The 24,700-nt window shown below is 44.9% G+C and overlaps 1 protein-coding gene across 5 annotated transcripts in view; it reads left to right on the top strand.

Annotated features, from left to right (window-relative positions):
• crybg1a (crystallin beta-gamma domain containing 1a) overlaps nt 1-24,700 on the top strand; it is a 59,510-nt gene that overhangs the window by 10,275 nt on the left and 24,535 nt on the right. Inside the window, exons 1-5 of one of the 5 annotated variants that reach the window (XM_014210300.2) lie at nt 11,821-11,837; nt 12,988-13,126; nt 16,075-17,462; nt 19,688-20,838; nt 21,103-23,798. In XM_014210300.2, coding sequence (XP_014065775.2) covers nt 11,836-11,837; nt 12,988-13,126; nt 16,075-17,462; nt 19,688-20,838; nt 21,103-23,798 — 5,376 coding nt within the window. In that variant the 5' untranslated portion in view covers nt 11,821-11,835. Of the gene's footprint in view, nt 1-11,820; nt 11,838-12,022; nt 12,055-12,987; nt 13,127-14,931; nt 15,280-16,074; nt 17,463-19,687; nt 20,839-21,102; nt 23,799-24,700 lie in introns of those variants that run through there. The other 4 variants (XM_045723406.1, XM_014210299.2, XM_045723407.1 and 1 more) reach the window with 4 other exon arrangements.

The following is a 24,700-nucleotide window of genomic DNA, read 5'->3' as shown; positions in this document are numbered from 1 at the left end:
ATTCCAGTCATTCCAATAAATGTTATACCCCTTGATCTTCAAGAATAGGATTTAGAAATATGGAAGTATAGATTAGCCAAATTGATTTACCTGAGCATGACCCCAAAACTAAGGACGTATTAGCCAGCCATGCTCTGTTGTTTATGATTTTGTTGTCATGGAGGACTGATTCGAGTTGAAAAATAAATCCTGCGCTCATGGAATGACATGCTTTGAGCACTACTGAAAAGTGCTATTTACATGTGAAAAATGAATGCCATATGCTGCATCTGCTATAAGCCTGTTGTTTACCTTTTTGTTGGTGACACTTTGATATCTTGATAATATGCAGCTGTTTTAAAGGGCAAATCCTCAGATAAAACAATAAAAAAAACGGTCGTTTTGGTAAAAGGCTGAGGAATGGGCCTGTAAAAATAGACCCATTCTCAGATTAATAGACAGAGCTATGGATGCAAGGACTGACCATCCATGATATAACAATGATTGTTTTAACCATGTTATGAGGCTACACAGTGTTTGTTACATTTACAATGTTTGCAAACATTGGAGTAAAACAAGCCTATATTTTAGGTTCTCATGAAGTGCGACAGTTGAACTAAACTCATGAGGCATTTATACGTTTTATTCTTCAAGAATCAATGCATATACATGATATAATTTATAAGTCCAAAAATGGATGTAGCAGCTACAGATTGCCCCTTTAAGTCTATCAAAAGTGTGCAAGTTTGAGCATGTGTCCATTACGCCTTTGGATTTTTTTCTTGTATAAGCATGAATTAGATTGAGCAATTAAAGCCCCACTTTTATTCCATAGGCTTGGATCCGCACCATGCAGCTGTTGCACAAGCACATTTTTTCACTCACTGGCTTTCTACTAGTTTCAAAAGCAATGATTGATAGGCATCTTAAACTTCTTGAATTCACCCGTTATTGGGTTGAAATACACATTCAGGTTTGTGAACAGCCATCCACAACAACCACAATCTGTAAAGCTTAAATAGCTAAATGAGAGATCAGCAGTCTGATTCACATCAATGCGCTATGATATAAATAGTAAGTGTTATCCATATCGCCGTAGACTACACTGCTGTCATCCTTACCTCCAAGCATTTGTTCAAGTTGGATAATCTTTGGATGCCGACAGCAGTCGCACCATTGGAAGGCATAGCTTGGACTGTAGCCTACAAAAGCCTATTCGTGCTCTTTTCCCGCGGTCCATCAAACACATTTGGTGTGTCGTCATAGTGGTCTCTGACTTGTGGTCAGACTTGCTCAGGTGGAACAAACTTAAGTGTCAAAGATTTTTTAACATAACGGATTACAGTTACCGTTTTTTTGGAACCATTACTCCCCAACCCTGGTCTTTTCAGAAGGGGGAACCACACGGACTTGGATGAGGTATTTTGAGTATGTGTAGTTACATAGGTAGAGGTGGGTGGGTTGTGTGTGTATGCAGCTGTGTGTGTATGGGGGGGGGGGGTAAAACGTAGGGGCAAAACAAACAAATGGTCATCAATCTAATGATCTGATACACTTGTTTAAACAGGCGTCGCTGCACACGCACTCATGCACACACACACGCACTCATGCACACACACACACACACACACACACACACACACACACACCACACACACACCAAGTTTCCCCCTGGCAACTTCAAACTGGATGGATTCTCCCTTTCTTGAAATAATCACTGATCTAAATATTGATCTATTAGATCAATGATCAATAAAGAAATAATCACTTATCTGACATGACTTGGTTGGTAGCCTAGCGTAAAATCTCCTTTCACGTATCCATCTATCGGTGATGTTTTCAAGGATGTTCAAGGATGTTATCCCAAAACAGGGGCATATTGTCCATTTGTAAGGGTTGTGGAACTGGTGGCAGTGAAGTCAGACGCAGCAGAGCAGAAGTAGGTAATAGCCAGAGCAGTTTAATACAAAAACCCACGACAAAACAAAATAACCTACATGGGTACAAAATCCGACGCGCACCAGTAACATAGAGTACAAGCACTTACAAACAAACAATTCCACACAAGGACATGGGGGGGAGCAGAGGGTTAAATACACAACAATTAATGAGGGAAATGGAAACCAGGTGTGTAAGAAAACAAGCCAAAACAATTGGAAAATGAAAAGTGGATCGACGATGGCTAGAAGACCGGTGACGCCGAGCGCCGAACACCGCCCGGACAAGGAGAGGAAACAACTTTGGTGGAAGTCGTGACAGTACCCCCCCCTTGACGCGCGGCTCCAGCAGCGCGCCGACACCGGTCTCGGGGACGACCAGGAGGGCGAGGTGCAGGGCGATCCGGACAGAGACGGTGGAACTCCCGCAGCATTGAAGGGTCCAACACGTCCTCCACCGGAACCCAGCATCTCTCCTCCGGACCATACCCCTCCCAGTCCACGAGGTACTGAAGGCCCCTCGCCCGACGTCTCGAATCCAGTATGGATCGAATGGAACCGGAACCTCCCGCACCTCAGACTCCTGGAGTGGGCCAGCCACCACCGGCCTGAGGAGAGACACATGGAACGAGGGGTTAATACGGTAATCTGGGGGAAGTTGTAACCTGTAACTCACCTCGTTCAGTCTCCTCAGGACTTTAAATGGCCCCACAAACCACGGACCCAGCTTCCGGCAGGGCAGGCGGAGGGGCAGGTTTCGGGTCGAGAGCCAGACCCGGTCCCCCGGTGCAAACACCGGGGCCTCACTGCAGTGACGGTTTGCGCCGGCTTTCTGGCGCAGCACGGCGCGCTGAAGGTGAACATGGGCGGCGTCACATGTTTCCTCCGCGCGCCGGAACCAGTCGTCCACTGCAGGAGCCTCGGTCTGACTCTGATGCCAAAGAGCCAGAACCGGCTGATACCCCAGTATGCACTGGAAGGGAGAGAGGTTAGTGGAGGAGTGGCGGAGCGAGTTCTGGGCCATCTCTTCCCAGGGCACGAACGCTGCCCACTCCCCCGGCCGGTCCTGGCAATAAGACCTAAGAAACCTAACCACACCCTGGTTTACTCTCTCCACCTGCCCATTACTCTCGGGGTGAAAACCCAAGGTAAGGCTGATCGAGACCCCCAGACGTTCCATGAACACCCTCCAGACCCTAGAAGTGAACTGGGGACCCCGATCAGACACTATGTCCTCAGGCACCCCGTAGCAGGAGGCCGGGAGTATGGGGGTGGGATCCATGGGCCACTCCTCTGTGTCATACAGCCGGGACAGTGCGTCTGCCTTACAGTTCTGGGAACCTGGTCTGTTTAAGAAAGTGTGAAAACAAAACGGGTGAAAACCATGGCCCACCTTGCCTGGCGAGGGTTCAGTCTCCTCGCCGCCCAGATGTACTCCAGATTGCGGTGGTCAGTCCAGATGAGAAAAGGGTGTTTAGCCCCCTCAAGCCAATGTCTCCACGCCTTCAAAGCCTTGACGGCAGCCAACAGCTCCCGGTCCTTCACGTCATAGTTTCGCTCCGCCGGGCTGAGCTTCCTCAAGAAGAAGGCACAGGGGCGGAGCTTCGGGGGCATACCCGAGCGCTGCGAGAGCACTGCTCCTATCCCAGCCTCAGATGCGTCCACCTCCACTATGAATGCCAAAGAGGGATCTGGATGGGCCAGCACGGGAGCCAAGGTAAACAGAGCCCTCAGGTGACCAAAGGCCCTGTCTGCCTCAGCTGACCACTGCAAACATACCGGTCCCCCTTTCAGCAGTGAGGTAATGGGAGCCGTTACCTGACCAAAACCCCGATAAACCTCCGGTAGTAATTGGCAAACCCTAGAAACCGCTGCACCTCCTTTACCGTGGTGGGAGTCGGCCAATTACGCACGACTGAGATGCGGTCACTCTCCATCTCCAGACATTTCTCAGCCTTGGCGTATAGGTCATGCTCCAACAGTCGACCAAGCACCTTGCGCACCAGGGACACATGCTCGGCATGTGTAGCGGAGTATATCAGAATGACATCAATATACACCACTACATGCTGCCCGTGCAGGTCCCTGAAAATCTCATCTACAAAGGCTTGGAAGACTGATGGAGCATTCATCAATCCGTACGGCATGACGAGGTACTCATAATGCCCTGAGGTTGTACTGAACGCCATCTTCCACTCGTTTCCCTCCCTGATACGCACCAGGTTGTAAGCACTCCTGAGATCAAGTTTGGTGAAGAAGCGCGCCCAGTGAATTGACTCAATCGCCGTGGCGATAAGAGGTAGCGGGGTAACTGTAATTAAGACCTCGATAATCAATACACGGGCGCAGACCTCCCTCCTTCTTCTTCACAAAAAAAGAAACTCAAGGAGGCGGGGGAAGTGGAGGACCGAATGTACCCCTGACGCAGGGATTCGGAGACATATGTTTCCATAGCCACCGTCTCCGCCTGTGACAGAGGATACACGTGACTCCTGGGAAGTGCAGCATCTACCAGGAGATTTATTGCACAATCCCCCCGTCGATAGGGTGGTAATTGAGTCGCCTTCTTTTTGGAGAAGGCGAGAGCCAAATCAGCATATTCGGGGGGAATGCGCATGGTGGAGACCTGGTCTGGACTTTCCACCGTAGTAGCACCTACGGAAACCCCTAAACACCTCCCAGAACACTCTTGCGACCACCCCGTGAGAGCCCTCCGTAGCCATGAAATAGTGGGGTCATGACAGGCTAACCAGGGTAGGCCTAGCACCACGGGAAACGCAGGAGAGTCAATGAGAAAGAGACTGATTCTCTCCGTGTGACCCCCCTGCGTCACCATGCCCAGAGGAGCGGTGGCCTCCCTAATCAACCCTGACCCTAATGTTTGACTATCTAAGGTGTGAACTGGGAAGGGTGAATCCACAGGAACGATGGGGATCCCTAAACACCTGAATCGACGAGCACCTTATGCTGGGAATGCGGGGAAAACTCAAGAAAAGTGACGAACAAAAACATGTGTGTAACAGAGGGCTCTGGGTGAGAATGGTGCTTTCTCACCTGAGGTGATGCCAGAGCGCCCTGCCTGCTGCCTCGACCCCCAGAGGAACCAACCCGGCACCGACAGGCAGTGTGACCTCTGCGGCCACAGATGGTGCACGAGATGGAACCTCCTCCAGTCTCCCTGAGCGCAGCACCTCCCAACTCCATGGGCATCGGAGCGGTGGTGCTGGGGGATGGAACCAACAGACCCCGATCTGGACGTCCGTGGGTAGCCAGCAGGTTATCCAGCCGAATGGACAGGTCCACCAGCTGGTCGAAGGTAAGGATGGTGTCCCTGCAGCCCAACTCTCGACGGACATCCTTACGCAAACTGCAGCGATAGTGGTTGATTAGGGCCCTGTCGTTCCATCCCGCTCCGGAGGCCAGGGTTCAAAAGTCCAAAGCGAACTCCTGTGCGCTCCTCGTCCCCTGCCGTAGGTGGAAAATGCTCCAACACCGCATCTCCGGGCCACTCCAGGGCTTTCCCCGAGAGGCATGAGACGAGGGAGGACACCCTCTCACGGCCCGAAGGAGCCGGGTGGACGGTTGCCAGGTATAAATCCAACTGCAGTAGGAACCCCTGGCAGCGGGCAGCCGTCCCATCGTTCTCCCCGGGTAGGGTGAGGTGAATCCCACTGGAACCGGGTGCAGGGGGAGTGAGTAGTGGAGGCCCCTGTTGTGCTGGGGGAGGCGCTGGAGGAACTCCCTGTCTCTCCCAGCGGTCCATGATTTGGACAACGCGGTTCATGGCGGCGCCGAGATGGTGGATCATCGCCTCTTGCTCCAGGACGGCAAGACAGGGACGCGCAATCCTTCTCCGTGCAGTCCGTGACATATATTCACAAGATTATAAGTATAGGCCTATGAGACTACTTCAATGGAAGTGTACAACACCATGCCATTACACACACATTTGTAATTTAAACTTTCGTTTTGACACATAGGCAGCTGACCTAGCTGTCACTCTCTAAAATACTATGCAAGCTGTTGGCATACGCAGGGGATTGGGAACATCACGGGCAAATTTTTATGTGTGATTTTGGTTTTACTATCCTTGTGATGTTCAGAAGTCCTTTACAAGGATAGTAAAACATGGACAAATCTGAGAAGTGGGGACATTTCGCAAAATACTATTTTAGGTTATGGGTTACAATTAGGGTTAGGGTTACAATTAGGGTTAGGGTAAGGAGTTAGGGTTCTGGTTAGGGTTAAGGTTTAGGGGTTAGGGAAAATAGGATTTTGAATCAATTGTTTGGTCCCCACAAGGATAGTAAAACGTGTGTGTGTGTGTGTGTGTGTGTGTGTGTGTGTGTGTGTGTGTGTGTGTGTGTGTGTGTGTGTGTGTGTGTGTGTGTGTGTGTGTGTGTGTGTGTGTGTGTGTGTGTTCATTCAGAGTGGTTACATTTCAGAGTGGTTACATTTCCCCAGCCCAACCCTCAAAAGTGTCGCTGCTCCTGATGCCTAGACAAGGGATTGTAAAACATGGAAGGTATCCAGCTTTGCTGTGACTCTCGTGTGTGCGTGGGCTTATGTGAATACTTGACTGGGTGTTATTGACAGGTAGTGTTTTCTCCACTTTGAGACAGGCCTTTCTGTCAAGTTCGGAGGACTTTGATTGGTATGATAATTAAAGAAGGCCTTCTGAGGCTGAAGACCCTCCATCCCACCTGGCTTCATTGTTTCCATTCTAGAGTAACATCAGGAGCCCCATTTATACCTGATTCTAACATGTGTCCTTTGCCCTGATCTTGTCCACATACTGATTGTCCCCGCATTTTTAGACAGCTGTAGACGTTTAAAAGACGCATTGTGATCTGATTGTGATCAGATCTTCCTGGCCTCCCCAGGAAGTAGTCGAGCACACATTGTGACTGGATATTTTACAGGTGTAGACAGATTTGGGCAGTGAAACCATTTAACCATTCATCATTATCCCATCATCTAAAATCATTGACAGGTGGCGGCGCACTACTGACTTATGACATCAAGTCTTAAAATAAAGAAATATAATTTAGAAAAAATATCCGTCAAATATTTTGCATTTAGGGAGACTACGAAATCTGGTCACAACGCGATACAGTGGACAGATAAGAGACACATCTTCATGCCATGTGTAGACACTTTTCTGAAAACGTGGGCACAATCAGAATGTGAACAATATTAAGACAGAGAACGCATGTTTGTGCCTGTTATGAACAAGGCGAGGGGGTGTGAATGCAGTCTGTCTCTACGGTATGTATGCAGCAATTTGGTGCTCCAGGTTCAACTAGACGTGAATAAGTGACTGTCACCTGCAAAGTTTAAGTTTAGATAACCTGTGACAGTCTATTGGTCTGTGGCTGGTACAGTCTGAGACTAGACATACAAACTGTTACAACTGACCCAGATTCAGCTTTAGCTAGTTAAAATGCCAGATTAGCAGGGGGCATGTGACAATGATCTGACTTTGGTATATAGCACTTAACATTAAAGGTGTAACTCTTGTTATTTTTACATCCAAAGCCAATACAATGCAATCTGGGCCCGCGTATTATAGGTGTGTGTGCGTGTGCTGCACATCCTGTTATTTGTGCGTGTCTGTGTGTGTGTGCGCACATGCGCGCATGACCTTCGAAAGACTATTGACCCTGTCAATACAGTTCCTATCATTCTGCAAACCATGCACAGTAGCAGGATATTAATGTAATGTGTGATGGAGTGTGTGGAGGGAGGGAGTGTTTCTGTTGTTTGAGGGGACTGGTTAGAAGTCAATAAGTACTCTAGCTTCTTTTGGGCAAACACAGTCTTTCTAGAGGACTAAAATGCAAACATAACCCTGCTTTGAACCTCACCCCCCCTGAACACACGCACTGTATATACAAAGACAAGATCCCATACCGTACGTACTGTATACACACAGACCCACAGAGTGTTATTCAATAAAGACCTGAGGATCACGCTGAAACCAGTCATCTTCTGGGGAAATAAAGCTATCTTTGTTGTGCTGCAGTGAATACAGGACTTATTGCAACATACCGACCTGCCTGTTTGAACGAGACGTGTTTCCTAGCCCTTCTCCCTTGGTTTTACTAAGAACCAGTCTAATTTCTCTGCCGCCAACAGTTATCCCAAGAACTGTTGTATTGCTTCAATTTTGTCCGAAATCACTCAACCGTGACTGTGACAATTAAGTCCTAACTGCGCGAGTAACATTTTTTATTAGTCGCATCGAACTGAGCTGCACATTCTACATGCTCACCTCACTCCAAACGTCCTATATTTTAGGCTAGAGTGTGGTTATCCTAGAGTTATTTTGCAGGATAGTTGCTTGGCTTTGGAACATTCTCAGCACATTGAAGGAACTTGAGAAAATAATATCATTTTCTTGTTATTTCATTACTTTAACAGAACGTTTCCTAAAAGTTCAAACATGGTTACATTTGATAAAATGTTGGTAATGTTCTAAGAATGTTCTCCAACTTCTTTGACATTGGGGTCAGAGAACGTAAAGAAACAATGTTCTTCTGTGAGAATTTCAATATTTCAGCATAACGTTTCCTACAGGTTTCGTCATGGTTCTATCTAAAGTGATGTTCTCATTGTTCTAAGAAAGTTAAGAAACAACGTTCTTCTGTGGGTACGTTTCCTACAGGTTTCTTCATGGTTGTATTTAAAGTACTGTTCTCAAATTGTTCTGAGAACATTAAGAAAACTTTCCATAAAAAACAACAAGAAAACAAGAGAGTTCTAAAAATGTTATTTAAAAACATATACTGTACACTGTTCTCAGAGTCAACAAAACTCTCTCTATCCTCTGTGTTGTTAAGTGTGTTCAGCTGTGTTTGCCGCGCCCACACATTGGCCACACCTGGTCTTAATGATCGCTTGTTTCCTTTGAAATAGGGTCTGTTTGAATAGACTCAAATAAACAGCTTTGTATGAGTTATAAAAACATGGCATGCTAGCCCCATCCTGGTGGAGCAGTGGACTTATTCCATGGATAGAGAACAGAAGAAGATCATAGGTTTGAATCTCACATGCCACAGTAAAAAAATAAATGTGTTTGCATGATTAATGCCCAAGCAAATACATTTCTATCTGTGCTTTGAGTTCAAAACAGTTAACCCAAACTAAGCTAGCAGTGTTGTTAAAATTCTTATTGAAACATGTTCTCAGAACATTATTTAATTACCTTCAAATAACCTGTTATTTCCATTCTCAGAACGTTATTAAAACCTCCCCGGAAAATTCCCTGGATTTTAGGTTGCACCTCAAAATATCTTGAATCATGACATTGAATGCCACTTCAGAAGTCTATTAAACCTCTTAATAAAGCATAGCAAAAAAATAATTGGTGTCATCAAATCATGGGCTGGTGCAACCAACTGAAGAAGTTAGTCTGGAGCCCTGAAACTCATATAGTACATTGCTATTCTGGACAAAAGCTCTGTCTTTCAGCTTTCTGCTAAACTATGCATCGTTGCGCAATGTACAGTATGTGCACAGAGTGCTATATAATGTTTAATGTTCATATTCTCTGTCTATTAAACGGAAACACATGCATCATTCAGCTACCATTGTAAGCTGCTGTCCAAACCAGAGCCGTTTAAGTGTGTTTTGGAGTTTGCATTAGATTGGGCCTGGCAAAAACAAACGTATCTTTCATCAATAGCCACTGGTGAGTCACCCAGCCAGCCCCACTCATAACTTGTAGAATAGTGTTTGAGTCAGGCCTTGACTTTCCTCCATCCCTTGTTTGACTTTATGAAGTCCCACAGCGTCCACATGTTTTTTTCCATGTGTATGTTTATTAAAACATGTTTGTGTGTTTGTTTCTGTGTGATGAGTGATGCGATTCATGTGACTGTTTTGAAAACCTAGGCAAGTTGGCATTGTCATGGCATCGCACTGTGCCAAGTTGCAAGCTGTGCCAAGCTGCAAGCTGTGCCAAGCTGTCCTGTGTGTGTGTGTGTGTGTGTGTGTGTGTGTGTGTGTGTGTGTGTGTGTGTGTGTGTGTGCGTGCCTGATACACTGCCTTTTTGACAAAACAGCCATGCTTGTGTTGCCATTGTAAGTGTATCATGTGAACATGCCCAGGAAACTAGTGGGAGTGACCAACGGTATTGCACAACAGTTCATTGAACTTCCAATATGTCTAAAACATTGTACAACAGTTACATTAATGCTGGTGTTACAGGAAAACTTATTGAAACTGTTAATGTTACACTCTTAGAAAACAATGTTCCAAATAGCTTCTTCTGCTGTCCCCATAGGATAACCCTTTTTGGTTCCAGGTAGAACCATTTTGGGTTCCATGTAGAACCCTCTGTGGAAAGGGTTCTACATGGAAGCTAAAACGGTTCTACTTGGAGCCAAAAGGGTTCTACCTGGAACCAACAAGGGTTTGTCAAAGGGTTCTCCTATGGGACAGCCGGTTTTAGAAAGCACCTTTTTTTTCTACGCGTCTACCCGGTTCCTCTTGTTATACAAAATTGTGCCTGATCTGAAGACGCTCTATCTCCACAGCTCTGTACTATGTGGGTTACATCAGTTGGCATGGCGTAACAAGAGGAACTGCCCCTCCCTACCTTCAGGCTATGCTCAAACCCAACACTCCTAACCGAGCACTCCGTTCTGCCACCTCAGGTCTCTTGGCCCTCCCACCCCTACAGAAGGTCCGCTCCTGCTCAGCCCAGTCCAAGCTCTTCTCTGTCCTGGCACCTCAATGGTGGAACCAGCTTCCCCCTGAAGCTAGGACAGCAGAGTCCCTGCCCATCTTCCCGAAAACATCTGAAAAACCTCCTCAAGCATTACCCTAAATAATCTTCTTCCTCACCTCGACCCCCCCCCCCATTTTTTTACAAAAATAAATCAAAAAAGAACACTTAACCAGCACTTGCACTTGACCCCCCTCCCCACCCCCCTTTCTAGCTCTGATTCTACTGATAGCTACATGATTGAGGAAAAATGTACTTTCTATGCATGTGATATGTGGTTGTCCCACCTAGCTATTTTAAGATGAATGCACTAACTGTAAGTTGCTCTGGATAAGAGCGTCTGCTAAATGACTCAAATGTAAATGTAACAGAGAAAGACTCCAGACAGGTTGGAGCTGGTTGGTTTGGGCCTTGGCTTTGTGTCAAGAGTCTGCAAACTGCAAAATTGTTAATGGTTTCTGTGGTCTTTAAATGAACTTATAGTGCATAGTTGTTGCATTGGATAGGCCTATGTAATAGTGAATATCCATTATTTAACTAATGAAAGCAATTAGCATTCATATGTATTGTCATCCTTTCAGATCTTTTCATATCAAGCTGCGTATGTGAGATATCATGCTCTGCCAGACATCTTCACGTAGACACGAAGAGAATGCATCTGCGCTGGATGCTTTCTCTGTGGAAGTCTTGCAAACTCAGCATCATTTTGCAGAAAACAAATTAATAATCAACACCATTCATGCATGATGTCCCATGAATTAAAATCATCCCTGGTTCATTCCCAATTCATGGCTCATAGACTGAATGTTGTAGCACACCTTTCTGCACAGTTTACCCAACGTCACCGTACCAGTAAATCATTAACAAAAGAGACTGGCTTCAAAGTGTTGGCAAAGTTGGCATGACCAGGGTAACTAAACATATGCCGTGGGGAAACAATAGATTCTGTAGAATGGCAGTATGTTTTATTATTATTCCGTATGATTCCTCAGTCAACTTTGAAGACAGGAAAATGTAATCTGATACACCCTCTTGTGGGCTAAGATGGTATAATAAAGCCAGAAGATGCTGGTCAGCTATCTTGGAACAAACACAGCGTCCTCTTGTGGTGAAAAATTCCCATGACCAGCCATTTTCACTTGGCAAGGGCTTAGGTGGTTGAAAGTTCCCGAACATAGAAGATAAAAATGTAAGTGAATAGTGTAGACGACTATTGTATTGATTGATGTGAAAAGTGTTTCTCTAGGTACTGGATTAATCTTCAACATTGCTGAATTACTTTCTGAACATTTCGCTCCTCTTAAAACACCCCTGATGTTGCACACGTATCTACAATGGAATGCTGTCCACCATTCTGCATTCGGGGAGTGATTACCATAGCTCACTATTATGGGATGCCACAGTGGGTGAGCTAGCCTAATTATTTCTGAACATTTCACCCCTCTTAAAACACCCCTGGTGTTGCACATGTATCTACAGTATCTACAGAGGAATGCTGTTGACCATTCTGCATTCGGGGAGTGATGACCATAGCTCACTATTATGGGATGCCACAGTGGGTGACCTAGCCTAACTGCTTCTGTTGACAACACAGAGTCTACTTAAAAGCCTTTGGGTATAGTGATGACAGGCAAAACCTCCTGAAAACAGACCAGTGCCTCTTCACACGCATGTCCCAGAATCCACGGTGTGTATTCTAACTGCTGCACACACACACACTGGTGTGACTAAGTGTGGAGTGAATGTCATCTGACCAGTGTCCCATTTCTCTGCTATTATTGTTGTTGTTGTCTGCCGAGCATGATGAAGGTGTCAACACTTACAATGAATGCTCTAATGGACTCACCCCATTTGGAGGCAGGAAATGTTTTTGGTTGTGTTTGTTCCTGTACTGCAGTACATGTATGTACACAGTGTGTGAAGAGAACAACAGATGCCATAGTTGAAACAGGAAACACAAGTGTTGTCGTTTTGTTCTTGGACAAGTTGATGTTTAATAACACCTGTGAAACAGAAAAGTATGGTTATGTTATTTTCAGAGGGTCAAGCAGTCATGGGAGGTGACTGGACTTTTGTACCTTTCATTTTGACAAGGTCATATAACATTCATGTGATACCAACAACAACAACATATGGGTGGGTGGGACAATCAGCCATGCCATGGGTCTGTGAATGTGTGACAGAATGTGGGTCAAAGGATAAGAATATGAAAGAAAAGAATGAGAGGCTGAGCGAGTAGGCACCGGATAGAAACAAAGTTACATGTTATCAGTGGTAATGGGTGAGAAGATCTGCCTGCTCTAAGCCTAACAGTACCTATCTTTCTCTCTCTGTGACAGGAGTTTTGATCAGCTGAGTGTGTCGACAGAGTACAGCGTCAACAGCACCAGGACGGAGAGAGACAGGGACGCTACCTCCATGTTCAGCTTCGACATGTCAGCCTTCAACAGCCTCAGCCCCACCAAGTCCAGAAATAAGGTACGGCACAATATAGTAGAGTACAATAGGAGTCCTCTTTTGTGTTGTGGAGAACTAATCAGGAAATACCCATGATATACTGTATCTGAATTATTGTACTTTCAAACCACCCCCTCTTTACCTTCTGTAGGATTTTTTTTATTTAATTTATTAGGATCCCCTTTAGCCAATGCCAATTGCTCCAGCTAGCCTTAGGACAGACTCATCTAAGAGTGATGTTGAGATGAATGATGAAATGTGTCTATATAATACATAGTGGCTAATCATACTGTACCATACATGTTTACCATAGTTCTACAATTGTCCAAAGTATGTGTCAAACATAGAGGACTTTCAGAGTGGTTAGAATAGTATCCAACCCACTTGATAACACTTGATAAAAAAAAAAAAAAAAAAAAATTCAAATCATTTGAGGGTGACAGAATCTGTCTCTTAGCTTAGAGACGTTTACCCCATACTACTGATTGTTACTGCTTGCACTGAGCCTGGCTGATAAGTCATATAAAAAGGGTGCATAGGAGGGCAGTATTGACTCACTTTGCAGGGCATCAGCTGCAGAAGAGGCAGTGTGGTTACAGGATGCCTTCCAGATACACAAATCCTCTGCAGAATGTCTTTACAATGTCCAAGGAAATCCATATTGATTGTGTCATTTGCACAGGCCTGTGCGGAATTTGTGTATCTGGAAGGCATCCTATAACCACACTGGCCGTAAACATTTTCTACAGCAACTGAGATTCTTCAGACAGACCCCTCAATATAAGTTTATGACTCGTTGCATTACGCACTATTTGGGTTTGGAATAACGATCTATATGAGCATTTCTTCAGTGCCTGGAGGTATTAAGATGAACGTAAGACTGATGTTCTTGATCAGCATCCTGTCAAATTGTATACAAATCATTAAAGGGGCGAAAGGTCCAATTAAAAGATGTCTTAGATGTCCTAGGTGAAATGGCATGCTAGAAATGATTCTTTCGGATTACATTTCTCACTGTGTAATTCTCCATTGACACAGACTTGTCCAACCTGTTCTCCAACCTGGAGTAATTAATGGGGTAGGATTCACTCTGTGTTCTATTAATATTCATCCAACTTTTACAAGTACATAATTGAGCACGTTCAGCCATTCAAGAAGAATTATGTTTTTCCTGGAAACCTGGTTACTGGGGTAGACTTTTATTTCTATGCTAGGCATACAATTTGGAACATAAACTGGAGTACAGTACTGTAACCCAAAGTCTGTGGTTTCTCCTTTCATGTGTTTCCTGACCTGTCTGAGGCCATTTGGAAACAAAGGAACAATGAGCTCTGTTTCAACAGGATTTTGTATTAGGTAAAAGTCCTGTTGAGATCCAGACTCTTCTGTAAAACCATTTCTACTACTGAATGAAGGATGTGCACAGGTCCATATGAAACAATGCCAGCAAATCATTCAACTTGTGTCAATTTAGAGGGAAAGGGTCAAAATGTGTGTCCTTGCATGTGTCGGAGTTGGTCAAAACATTTATACTGTACACAACTGAAACATGCTGCGATTTGCAAGTATGCAAATGTCCATACTGTGTTACGTACAACCACAAGAGGTGTATTATTTCCTTGTCTCAGTCCAACTGAAAGTAGCTCTCCTGTCCATGGTATTATTATATTGATAAAGTGGTTTCCAGACGACTTACTTGCTCCAGTTTGATTGAGAAAGGAAGGGTGGGGTTGTTAGGCAGACATCCGTGTCCATATATTCTCATTGGATCATTCATTCCTGTGAGTTGTTTGCTATGTGAAAGCTCTTTCACAATAGCCTATATGCTGCACTGTACTTGGCAGTACAAATGGATTTATGCCCTGAAGCGATGTACTGTAGTTTGTTTGATAGTCTACTCAAGGCTAGACATATACAGATACACACATACATCACACACAGACTGTCTGTCTCTCTGTGAAGCTCATTTTTTTCCCTCCCACATTGTTGGATTTGGCGGCGTTATGACTCTTATCCCAGCTTAGCAGGAAGTTAAAAAGCGGATAAACATTAACTTTTTGCAGCTGATATGCGAGTGGTCAACTGGGCTGGAGTGGTGCAGTATATGGTCAGTATGTTGGGATTCTAAAGAAAGGAAATCTACCGGTTAAATTCCAGCAAGTGTCACTAAAATGGTATGCAGCGATCTCATTCTTTTTGTGTTAGTGTGTATTATCTTTTGTTATGATCTGTATCCTGTTCCAGCCTGTACTAGGAAACAGACAGAGTGTGCTGTGCTTTTGTATGTATGCTACTGTGTCACCTGTGTTTTTATCTAGTCAACTTTTATGTGACGTTTATGTTTTATTGATTCAATGGAACCCAGGTCTCCCTGGAGAACAGTGGCAAGTGTTACTGAATAGACTATCCTGGCTAACTGAAACAAGCAGACCATGTCGTTATTGACTTACCTGGCTAAGTATAGGTTGAATAAGACAGAAATAGATAGGATATTAATCCAATGATACTGTATAGATCTTATTACAAACTAGTATTATTTGATGACCCTCCCATTCCTAGTTTGCCTCGTTGGTTCTCATTCCACCTATCCCGCAGTGGGTTTTAATACCTGTGGTTACTGACTTGTGGGCATGGCAGAAATGTTCCTGTAATGTTCTATCTGTCCAATGTTGTCATTACCCAGGTGCTGTAGCAGCCTGGTCATGTTCAACCTGGCTGTTAGTAGAAAGACATCTTCACTATTCAGCTTGGCTGGTGTTTTGATTTTGACAAGAATCTTTACCTAATCTTCGAGGTTATCGTTAAGGATATTAAGGTAAAATGTACTAAATTATATCAAAGGACTGAACGAAGTGAGATGAGAACCAACCTCTGGCTATTTGTATAGCTGTGCCAAAAACAACAGGTGTGTCTGTTCTCCATCTGGGTATTTATTTGTCTTTTTATTTTGTCTCTCTGTCTCCTCCCAGAGCTCGGACGGAATGTTTAACCGCATCAGCAGTTTATTTTCCACCAAGAAAAAGAAGAGCCGGAGTGGCTCACTCTCAGTAAGCTCAGAGGATGGATCCTGGCTGGGTCCTGGCTCTCCCATCTCTCCCCAGTCCCCTGGTTCTCCTCTCTCCCCCCACCAGAAGGACGGGCTGAGGACCACCACTACCCAGAAAGAGGGGGGGGTAGTGGAAGTGGGAGCTGGGCCAGTGCTGGAGAGTCTGTCGGAGCTCCAAGCGAAGGGGTCGGTGTTCAGTAGCAGCTCCAGCCCTAATACATCCAGCCTAGCCTCTCTGGTGATGGCAGACACAGGGGACCTGCCGTTTGCAGACAGTGACAGCAGCGGCCGGGGCAGCGTGAGGGAGGTGCAGGTGTGCAGGGTCAGCCGGGCGGAAGCAGAGTCAGACGGAGAGGCAGACAGGAATTCTGGGAATCTGACTCCCACGAACTTGTCCCCCTCCGGAGCAGAGCAAGCCCCAGAGCTCGGCCTCACTAAGGACGTGGTGGAGGAGGTGAGCAGGAGGCTGCAGGTATATCTGAAGGAACAAACCACTGTGAAAGACGGAGAGGGGTCGGAGTGGGGCAGCCCAGTGGTCCAAACCACCCTCAGGTCGTTTGAGCTCTCTCAATCTCACCTTAAGACTGACGTCACCTCTCTCGGCATCGAGTCTAAAAAGACCTCTCTGAAAACATCTGTTGGAGGGAAGGGGAGTTACCAGCTGGGAGTGACTCTAGGCTCTCAGTCTCACACCCCGTCCTCCTCAGACCCACAGCCAGAGGGTGAGGAGGGAGAGAACAGCCCAGCCATGGGGAAGAAGAACAGGAGAAGGGCTCTGAAGCCCACCAGCATCAGCTCGGCTGAAACAGCTCCCCCCAGCCAGATGACGTTACCTGGGGGAGAGGGGACGAGGCGGCACTCACCTGCGAAGCTACACAAACCTGTGTGGGTGGAAACACTCCTGGGAGAAGAGCCCGTACCTGTGACTGTGGCCCCTGTGGAGTACACTGATACTGCCGGTGTCCTGGCCACTGTAACCCTTTCAGCGGTATCCGGTGGCAGAGAGCCAGAGCTGGCTGTGTCCACAGCACCAGTCTCCAAGGACTCCGAAACAAACACAGACCGGCCAGAGGCGACCAGTCCAGCAACAGACTCCGAGTGCAGCCCCCCTCTAGAGGATCAGACGGCCCTGAGCAAAGAGGAAAAACGCAGGAGTGTGAAACTGTCCCCCTGTGAGAAGCTTTTCACTAAGAAGGTGTATGTGAGCCCTGAGCCCAGTTTTGATGGGGACGAGCAGACAGAGAGAGAGCTGGAAAAGAATGACATCGTAGACTTGGCTTCAAAGATTCCTCAGAAGTCTGAGGTGAAACTGTAAGTGTCTTTATTTCACTTTTTTGGGAGTCTTTTTAATGAGCACTTTGATCTTTGAGAGGGAGAGCGAGACAGAGAGAGAGAGGTGTGCAACCTAACCTGTGTATTCCCATGTCCTTTTGTGCCAAAGGAGAACAATAAGAACAGTTTGTTACACAGCTGAAAAACTCCTGCGTCATTAAAATGTTCACCTACAGTACTAATACTTTACTTTGACTGAATGATGCTGACAAGACTACTGTATGTACGGTAGGCGATTGACTATACAGTACAACAATATCTTATGTATTGGTCACAAAATACTGTGCACAGTCAGTCAGTCTTTACAACCGAGTCAATAGGCTACCCTAAATTGTTAAGAGTCTGCTGTTGAGCAAGAACAAAAAATACAGGGGAAACATTTCAATATTGTAGTATACTGTAATTCAGTGCAAATAAATCATGATGCAGCAGTTATTTGAATAATGCAACAAGTAAACTCATGAGCAACTGTTCCTTTTACCAAGCTAATAAGAATTTTGTTAAATTATGCTAGCAACGACCATGACAGCTTCAGATGTAGGATCTTAATTTGAGCCAGTTTGCTACAGCAGGAAAATAATCCTGCAGCAACAGGAGATATTCATTATTATGTGGATTATAATGAATTTACATTTTTGGTAGGGCAAATCAAGTCTGACATTTTGAAGTGGAAATTCCAAACTTTAGAAGCCTTTTTATACCTCAAATACACTACAGGTTTGCATTTGCTGCCGTGCAGGAACATTCTCAGCAACAAAAGAGTGATCAAATTAAGATCCAACATCTGTACTACTGATGCAAAGCCTATTATCTTAACAATATGGTTAGGACTGTTAACTGTGTCCTCTGGCACAGGGGATTCTGAAGAGAAAATATCATAAATGTTCAGCCCAACCAAGATTGTCTTAAAACAACTGTTTTTCAAATTTACTGTAACATTTCACACTAGTTATTTTGGAGGCCACTTTACTGGAGTAAGCAGAAGTTGGTAAACAGAACATTCATAGTAGATAAAGGTAGGACGTGTAAAATATAATATATATTGCATGAGATGTAACCTGCTAATTAAAATCACTGAAAGAAAATAAAAAAGAGTTTGTTCATATGAGCTGTTGTTATATTTCAATCAAAATGGAGGGCATCTCACACTGGGCACTCATTGGTTCATTCAACATTGTTTCCACGTCATTTCAATGAAATTACTTTAAACCAATGTGGAATACACATCTGTGACCGCTGGGCTGTGTTTACTTCAGGCGTTATTTCCATCCTGAATGATGACTCATGACGAAAGTTACTCTGAAGTCACTCACTTTGTTTGACTAAAAGGTTTACTAAAAACAATACAATGCTGATAAAAGTAAGGCATGCCATTCTGATATCCATCTTTCAGATGTAGTATTGTCACAAGGAATATGTATTTAGTTGGATCATATTCAGGTGGAATAGCCTGTTTTTAGATTAAAACTATTGTTATACTGTACCTCAATGGAATCAGATTTCTACTGTTCTACTGATACCTGAGGGGATGTTCTGCATTGCTGAAAGTTTTAATTAAGAGCAGTTTAGAAAAATATGTTTTGTCAAGTTACACAGAGCAGAAAGATTTATTTCAGTTTCACTTTGCACTTATGGGTATTGCTAAAGGCTGTTTTTCTTTATCTGAAGAATGTGTTTATATATTTAAAAGTTGAATGTATAACTCAGGTAGTATCAATGTCATGTTACCTGAGTTTAACAAGCACACCTGTTTGTGGTGACAAGTTTATTCTGCACACTAAATTGTTTTCCCCTCCTCCCCTCAAAGTCAACCTTTTACTGCAGTGGGCTAAATCAGGATCATGCAGAGTGATTCTTGGTAGTCTTAAACAAATCTACCTTAAAACAAAAGTATAGACCAAACACACATGGTTATGGGCTTAAAAAAAGAAGACACCTGTACCATGTCAGATATAGAAGTGAAATGTGTTAAATTTTGACTTTGTATCCCAATATTTCACTTTTATATACATCACAGAAGACTGAAATATAACAAAACTGTTTGACATAGAAACACCAGATTTTTATTTTATTTTACATTTTTATAATCTTTATTAATTAAAGAAAAATATAAATAACATTTTACCCATGAGGCGAAAGAGGGAGCTTTTGGTCACTGACTGCAGGAAAGGGCTACTCACTATTTTTCTATCTTTTCTCTCCAGGCTGCCAAGCCTCAAAAAGGTGAATGTAAATCTCAAGGAACCAAACAATGACTGTATCATCTCTGTGGGAGAGATAACTGAGGGTACAGACTTTGACCTAAGCCACCATGAGCCGAAAGCTGTAGACAGTTCCCCAACCCCAGATCTGGATGAGGCCTCTCCAACCACAACCATGCCAGGACGCAAAACAGAGCCTAACGCTGGGGGTTCAGGGATTAGAGGTCAGGGGATGCCCCAGGTCATCCCGTCTAAACCAGGGGATAAAGTAGGACATGTTGCCAGTCGGTTAAAGAGCCCACCTCCTTCTGTTGGACCCAAGTCCAAAGCTAGCCTGGGCATGGCTAAGGGAAAGGGTCTCACAGATGGTGGAAAGTCGGGGGTTTCTAGTGGGGCTCCATCGCAAAGGACAATTAAAGATGGCGGCGAGAAAACAGGGGATATGCCGTCTACATCAAAGGGTCAACTCACTTCAGGAAAAACAGAGGTCACCGACAGCCCCAAGTCGAGAATCCCCAAAAAGTCATTATCAGAATCTGCATCGAAACCCCCAGTATCACCAGACACAACCTCAGTGGTTGATGTTTCAGTGGTTGTGCCTGTGGCTGGTTCCAAACAACAGAAAACTCCTGAACCTAAACATTTAATGATGAAAACAGACACAAAGCCTATCGTTGAGGAGGTGAAGGGAGTGGGTTCAGGAGAAAAACAAATGTTTGGGCCTGTTAAGTCAGAAGAGGTCTCACCTACTAAAGTACCACTCATGTCACCTGTCAAGTTCAGCAAAGACAAGAGCAAAGAGAGTTCAGATAAGGTTAACCTGGTAAATGGACTGGAGAAAGACCCAGAGGACAACACTACTGCAAGTGAACCCAAAGATGTGAAAAAACAGACTCCCACACGCCCAGACAGCAACAACAGCAGCATGATACCAAAGAGTCGGTTACCCAAAGCCCCTGACAACTCTTCGGTCAGAAAGGTGAAAAATGGCAAACCCCAAACCATCGACACAGGCAGTAAAAAGACCAAAACCACTGAGAGAGCATCAGGTGTCAATAGTAGGCCTTCCACACCAACCAGTCCAAAGCAGCAGGAGCTTCCCAGCCCAGAGGAAAGGCCCACAGATGAGACCCTGATCCCTGAACCTGAGAAGGGTAAGACAAATGTGTCATGCATTTTAAACATGCAGTATTGATAAGATTCTCTGCTTGCTTATGGCATCTGTCTAGCTAACACACTTTAGCTGTGTGTTTAGTAGTGGTAATGTTTCAGAATTGTTTAATTGCTTTGATGGACTTGAGGTGTTGTACATTTCACATATTTTATAGAGGGATAGCTCTCACTTTGCATTGTATGATTAAAAACGAACCAACACACCGTTATACGAATTGTCTGACTAACTAATGTATCACCAACAGGAAGCAAGCTGCCTTGCCCTTTGCCAACAAACTTGCCCCAACGGCCCTCCAATAAGAGCACTCCACATGACGATGGTGACACACCCACCTCTCCCGCACTGGTACTAACCAAGTCAGAGAAACCTGCCTTCCTTAGACTGAAGAAGCAGAGTAACATCACATCTCCCACCATGAACAAGACTGCTGAGGATGCTGGGAGTTTGAAAAGTCCAGTGAAAGATCCAAGTGATTCTGTAACCGTGGCTAGCAAGCTTCCGATGTTGCGTCAGAAACCCCCCCCTAAAGGAAAACCCAGCAAACGCCTTAAGAAATTTGAGCAAACTGTGAACTCTGAAACACTATCTGAAACACAATCTACATCTGTACAAGATCATGTGTCGCTGATCACAGATAACTCTCAGATAGAAGATCAACAAACCAAACCAGCAACAGGCTCCTCACTAGCAGCAGACTGTAGCACTGAGCTTGTAAAATATCAAACCGATAAACCAGCAATCACTGGAACGAAGGAATCACTGAAGGACAGCAGTAGTAGTACACCTGAAACAAAACTGGATGCAAAATCGGAAATTGCCCAGGAAAAATCCCTGTCAGTCAGAACTACCTGTTTTACACAGAAACAACAAACCAAACCACCCCCAGATCTCTCATCAGCGATTGGCAGTGACTATGTGGAAGCCTTAACAGATACACCACAGCTGCTGACAGGTAATGAGGAGCCAGGTGTCGTTGTGGAGAAACGCCCATCTGAACCAAGCCCCATTGTGTCTGCCTCAGGCACACCTACCCATGAGGAAGTAATAGATACATCTACCAAGCCTGCATTGACTGACCGCATTCATACTGACACTGACACCCGAACCAATCAGAAGAGTAATGAGAGCAATGACAATACCTCTACAGCATCAGAGAAGCTCATATCTGGTGCTGGAGAGGAAATAGGTAGTACGAATCAGCCTGTGGAAAATGGCCTGGATGAAGCTAAGGAAAGCTCACCCCAAAATGCCTCCACTGTGGTTGAAAGTGGAGATAGTCACAATATGGCAACACAGCCAAATCTGATTGGCTTGGAGGAAAAATCACAGGCACTAGCTAATGTTCAAACCCCAGATATAGTACCTATTGGTAATGCCATAGTTTCTGATATATCCGTAGTTTCTAGGGAAGAGAGTGAATTACAGAAGGAGGGAGAGCCAGTGAAGGTCTCAGACATTCTAACAAAGGGTGGGATTGTTCAGAAAACAGTTGAAAATGGAGAGGTCCAACTGAACAAAGAGGTTCCTTCACTGACACATAATTTGGCAAATGCACATAGGCAGCCACACAAAGGAAAGAAACAAGAGGACAAACCCCATGAGGCAGCCAATAAGAGTACCGTAACTAAGATGGACGCAAAACAGGAATCAAAGTCCATAACCACAAAGGCTAAGGAGAAGAAGGAGAAGGTGACAAAACAAGAAGATAGACCGAGTGAAGGAGTGACTAAAAACACAGTCTTTAAGATATTAGACACAAAACAGGAATCAAAAACCATAAGCACAAAATCTCAGGATGAGAAGGTATTGGTCCTCAAAGAACCCCCTAAAACTAAAAAAGCAACCGCCAATACTAAACTGCCTCTTCAGCCGCCAACTTCTCTGAAGCACCCCTCTGCCCTTAAACCTCTCCCTTTGAAACAGGCCTCTCCCTCCAGCTGGTTAGATGTGGAGCACAGATCCAAGCAGGAGCAGAAGAAGGAGACCAGGAGGAGGCTGGACTGTTCTGCCAGCGAGGATGAGAGTCTTGCTGAGTCTGACGATGTGGAGGACTTCATCAGGAGCATAAAGGAACTGGGCACCCCCTTTTCCCTGCCCTCCAAGAGGCACCACAGTCATCCCAAGACCCCCTCACCACCCTTTGCTTTGCCCGCCATCAAGGAGGACCGCTTCGAGAACCCATTTGATGCTGAGGGCTTTCAGTTTGGCCTGAAGAAGAGGACGAAGGATAAAGTAACCCCGGCCATGTTGATAAAGAAACAGCCTCACAGGGAGGAGAAGACAGGGACAAGACAGAATAGAGCAGAGGGTAGCCTTCTCTACAAAGCTCTCCAGTCTCCATCTAGAGCCCTGAGAAAACCAGGGTATCAAACAGACAGGAAAGATGGAGAGGTGGAAGTGAAGGTAGAAGTGAAGAGGGAGGTGGAGAAGGAAGAGGAGCAAGGGAAAGGAGAAGAAACCGGGCAGCTCTCGTTGCGGCTTGGAAGGATGTCCATACTGTCCAAATTGTTGAGTTCCCCCAAGACTTCCAGAAAAGGCAACGTGGATCCTTCCTCCTCAGTCTCTAATGGTGCTCCTCCTTCTCTTACAACCCAGGGCACAGTGCCAGGAAGGGCGGGCGGGAGCGGTATGGATCCAGGCCTGCTTGTGGGTGTGGGGGCAGCTTGTGAGTCAATAATCAGTCCCTCTTCCCCTCCTTTGCCCTCATTCACTGAGCTAAAGCTACCAGATCACCTGGAGAAATATCTCAAGAAAGACAAAGGAGCTTCACAGAGTAATGTTACACAGAGTGCTTTGGTTAGTACTGTAATGGACCTAGGTCAGGGTGCTGGACTTCCTCCTCTAAATATGGGCGTAAAGGGACTTACGTTAGGAAATCTTTCAGCTGATAACCACCTCCCAAAGGCCCCTCTGAATGGTCTTCTTACAGCCAACATAAAGGTAAGAGTCTCAGATGACTGCATGAAACCAACTGACAGTTTGGGGTTTTGCATTGTTGCTGTGTCTACCTTATTTTATTTATCTGTGTAAAATCTCTTTAGCCAGGTAGGGCAGACCGGGGTTGGTTGTCTCACAGGTTGGTCAATTTATGTCAGGATGACAAAACATTGAAGTGAGGGGAATTTATGTGTTCTTCTTCATAGGTAAAAAAACATATTTCAAAAATATACATGTATCCTCTATCCAACAGTTATGTTTGTTGAAAAGTTCTTATTTCGGAGTTCCTAGGTCAAGCCATGTGGTAACTAGCATCTTAATTAGGGGGTGGTTGGGGATGGTTGTCACATGGAATGTGGGTTGGTTGTCACTATCAACTCCGTTATAACAAATCCCAGTGAAGGTCTCAGACATTCTAACAAAGGGTGGGATTGTTCAGCTCTTTTGTGCTTGTGATATAAAAAGCTCCCTTCGTTGCCTCTCTCTCACACATTTTTTCTGTCACTGGTGCTGAGAAATACGCACAAGAGTAAAAAGTGTGACACCAACCCCGTTCTCCCCTACTTTGACTAGATTTAGAAGTTATTTTACATAGAGACATTTTACATTTACATTTTAGTCATTTAGCAGACGCTCTTATCCAGAGCGACTTACAGTAGTGAATGCATACATTTCATACATTTTTTTTTTTGCTGGCCCCCCGTGGGAATCGAACCCACAACCCTGGCGTTGCAAACACCATGCTCTACCAACTGAGCTACAGGGAGACAATACAGAAGTGTATGATTAAGACACACACTACCAGTCAAAAGTTTTAGAACACCTACTCATTTAAGGGTTTTTCTTTATTTTTACTATTTTCTACATTGTAGAAATATAGTGAAGACATCAAAACTATGAAATAG

This window comes from Salmo salar, chromosome ssa09 (genome assembly GCF_905237065.1).
Source record: "Salmo salar chromosome ssa09, Ssal_v3.1, whole genome shotgun sequence".
In the NCBI taxonomy this organism is placed as follows: Eukaryota; Metazoa; Chordata; class Actinopteri; order Salmoniformes; family Salmonidae; genus Salmo; species Salmo salar.
This window is presented reverse-complemented; position numbering and strand designations above follow the sequence as displayed.